Consider the following 2,879-nt stretch of genomic DNA (forward strand, 5'->3'; position numbering starts at 1 on the left):
TTTGTACTGGTAAAACCTGAGATCATTCCACGTAAAGGAAATATAAAACTGTCACAAACACGAGGTTTAACAGAGAACTCGGCTTACGAAAGCAGTGGTCTCTGAAACGTATTTGAAGATGAATCCCCTGAACTGGCAGTGCACTGGGAGCGGTGTCCTGCACTCCAGTGCATCACCCACTGCAACACTGGACCGGTTTCCATGGAGTGCAGCTCTGGAGCTGTTTCTGGAGCTGTTTCCCCGCGTTGTCTGTAAGGACCCAGCCACAGAACCTCAGAGCCCGCCCTTCCTGCAGCCTTCCCAGCCCGCAGCTCGTTAACAGACAATCACCGCCCCCGCCTCATCAGCTGGCTCCGTGCTTTCATTGTCGAACGGCACAAAGCAGAATTTCCAGCTGACAAACGGGTCTGAGCTCCACGTGCCCTCTGCCAGCTCGGCCTCGTGGCACCGGCACCAGCACACGGCTGCCAGGAGGAAGCTGTTGATGAAGTACAGCCAGGGCACGTTCATGCCCACGTAGGCCGGGATCTGCACCCCCAGGAACACGACCAGGACCTGCAGAACCACCAAAGGTGCCCAAGTGCCAAGAAAGCAGACGAGGAGCCTGGTCAGGAGCTGCCACTTGAAGCAGGCGGTGGTGTTGGACGTGTAGGGGAAGATCAGAGCAGGCTGACTGGAGACAGAGACGAGCCTGGCAGACAGCAGGGTGGTCACCACCTCCCTCCAGCGAGCCAGGAGAGCAGTGCCCAGGAGCAGCACCATGGCACACGAGATGGAGTAGCTCTGCAGGCTGCCAGAGACAGGGCACTGGTAAGGAGTGACGCTCTTCTCAATTTCCAGCTCTTCGTAGACAGCGGGAACTTTGAGAATCCAAAAAAACCCTGAAATCCATAGAACCACCACAGCAACCACGTACAGTAATTTCTGGCCTCTTTTGGGGAGCTGGGACGTGTGGGAGATGGTGGTGTAATGGTCCAGAGCAGCGAGGAGGTACACGGGGTAGTGCAGAATGCCGCAGGTGAGGGAGGTGAGCTGGGTGAAGAGGCAGATGTGGTAGCGGGTGAAGCGCAGCCCCCAGAGCGCAAAGTCCTCCAAACAGAAAATGAAACACGAGATCAGCAGCAGCGCCAGATCGAGCAGCGCCACCGACGCGCAAAAGCAGCCCATAAAACTGACTCTCACGTTTTTGGGCTTCACGTGCAGCGTGAAGAAATCGAGGGAGACTTTTCCGAGCATGATCAGGAGCAACAGGCAGCTGGTTTCAAGAGGTGGGTTGATGTGGGTGGAGTGGTGCTGACCAGAACCATTTTCACAGAGTCTGCCAGCCATCCTCCAGTGGTGGAAACAGCAAAGATGAGTGTCACGGGGCACACTGCTTCATCTCTGAAAAGAAAAACAAAGTTAAACCAAATTTATTTCTCGGTTCCTCTATCAGTTAGTTAATTCTCCGTCACAGCAAGTACCCAATTTACATCTGAGTTTTCCAGGCTCCTTAACTAAGAGTAAGTAACTTCACTAACACATCATGAAATTGCCAACAAATGCCTGAATTTTATGTTGTTTAAATTACATTTTTGAGAGCTACAAGATCACCATAGGCATAAGTTACTTTTCTAGTTGCTGTCCCAAGGAAAGGTTTAGGAAATAAAGGTGACTGTGCTCCTTTCCTTCAGAAAGCAAAGAGGTCTCTCTGTGCAGCTGGGCAGAGGTTTCAGAGCTCCTCCGCATTTTGAAGAAATTAGACAATTACAGAAATTGTAGAAGAGATGTCACAGCGTGGCCTCACAGTTCATGATGGTCATAGAACCTGTGAGAAACTGTGACTGCAGAAATATCCTGAACACAGAAAAAGCAGCAGTGCAGCCCATCCTTTTCCAGAGTCCTGGAACTCCGAGGCAATGCAGAACACACGGGCTTCAGCAGTGACTGGGCTTTTTTGTTCACCATAAAACAGTGGGAGTGCTACAATGACAGACACCTCAGAACAGCTGCTTTTCCCTTCGGACTTCCATGAGTTTCCTTATGATAACTCTTTTCTGTGTGTTAATTCCTAAAGAGAATGAACACAGGATGGCTTCGTGTGAATCAGCTGGACGTATCAGACAAAGCTCTCCATGCCTTCCTCTCTTTCCCTGAAGAAGCAGGATCGTGTCAGTGCTCTCAGCGAGAGCAGAGCTGAAGTAAAGAGGAATCGGCTCTCTGTTATCAGCTGGATTTACACAGACACGTGTGTCAAAGTCGCTGAACACTGGAGTCAGAGCACGGTTGTTTACAATCCTACCTGGGCTCAGCGCTTCGCTCCTCATCGGCTCGGGTCCATCCTCCAGCACCTGATTGGTCTCACACAACGCCTTCATTCCCTCCGTGTTTCGTCTTCATGGACCGGACGCTGCGCTTGTGTCCGCCGAAAAGGAAACCTGCACGACAACAGGGTCCCGCTCGGTAAGCGTGTAATAATAATAATAATAACAATAATTTATCTGTTGTAAGGCGGAATCGCCATCCAGGGCTGTGCGGACCCTGCTGCACACACCCCGGGCACGGAGGAACCGGCGCTGCCCGCGCCTCCTCCCGGCACTCCCGGCGGGATCCGCAAGGACAGGAGGGAGGGAGGCGGCTCCGAGGGGCTACTCCTGCTCCCCCCGCCCGGCCCCGGCCCCCACCTGCGGCCGCCGCTCCTGCCCAGCGCCATCGCCGCCTCCCCGCGGGGACCGGGCGGGACGGGGCGGGGCGGGGCGGGATCGCGTCCAGGGAAACGGAACATGACACACATCACACATCGGACACATCACACACAGCACACACAGCGCGGCACAACCGCCCCCAGCAGCTCCGGGCTGATCCCCCGGCCCAGGGAGACGAAGAGCCCCGCGCTCTTG

At 54.3% G+C, this 2,879-nt stretch overlaps 1 protein-coding gene across 1 annotated transcript; it reads right to left on the reverse strand.

Annotated features, from left to right (window-relative positions):
- Positions 1-221: 221 nt before the first annotated feature.
- On the reverse strand, positions 222-2,399 carry GPR160 (G protein-coupled receptor 160). The gene is made up of 2 exons (XM_027891320.1): positions 2,282-2,399; positions 222-1,383 (listed from the first exon to the last, which is right to left on the reverse strand). The coding sequence occupies exon 2, from the start codon at positions 1,327-1,329 to the stop codon at positions 316-318; it is 1,014 nt and encodes a 337-aa protein (XP_027747121.1). The 5' UTR covers positions 1,330-1,383; positions 2,282-2,399; the 3' UTR covers positions 222-315.
- Between the last annotated feature and the right edge of the window lie 480 nt (positions 2,400-2,879).

Source organism: Empidonax traillii, unplaced genomic scaffold (assembly GCF_003031625.1).
Source record: "Empidonax traillii isolate 1590-97213 ecotype Southwest subspecies unplaced genomic scaffold, ASM303162v1 scaffold319:size813200, whole genome shotgun sequence".
Taxonomy (NCBI): domain Eukaryota; kingdom Metazoa; phylum Chordata; class Aves; order Passeriformes; family Tyrannidae; genus Empidonax; species Empidonax traillii.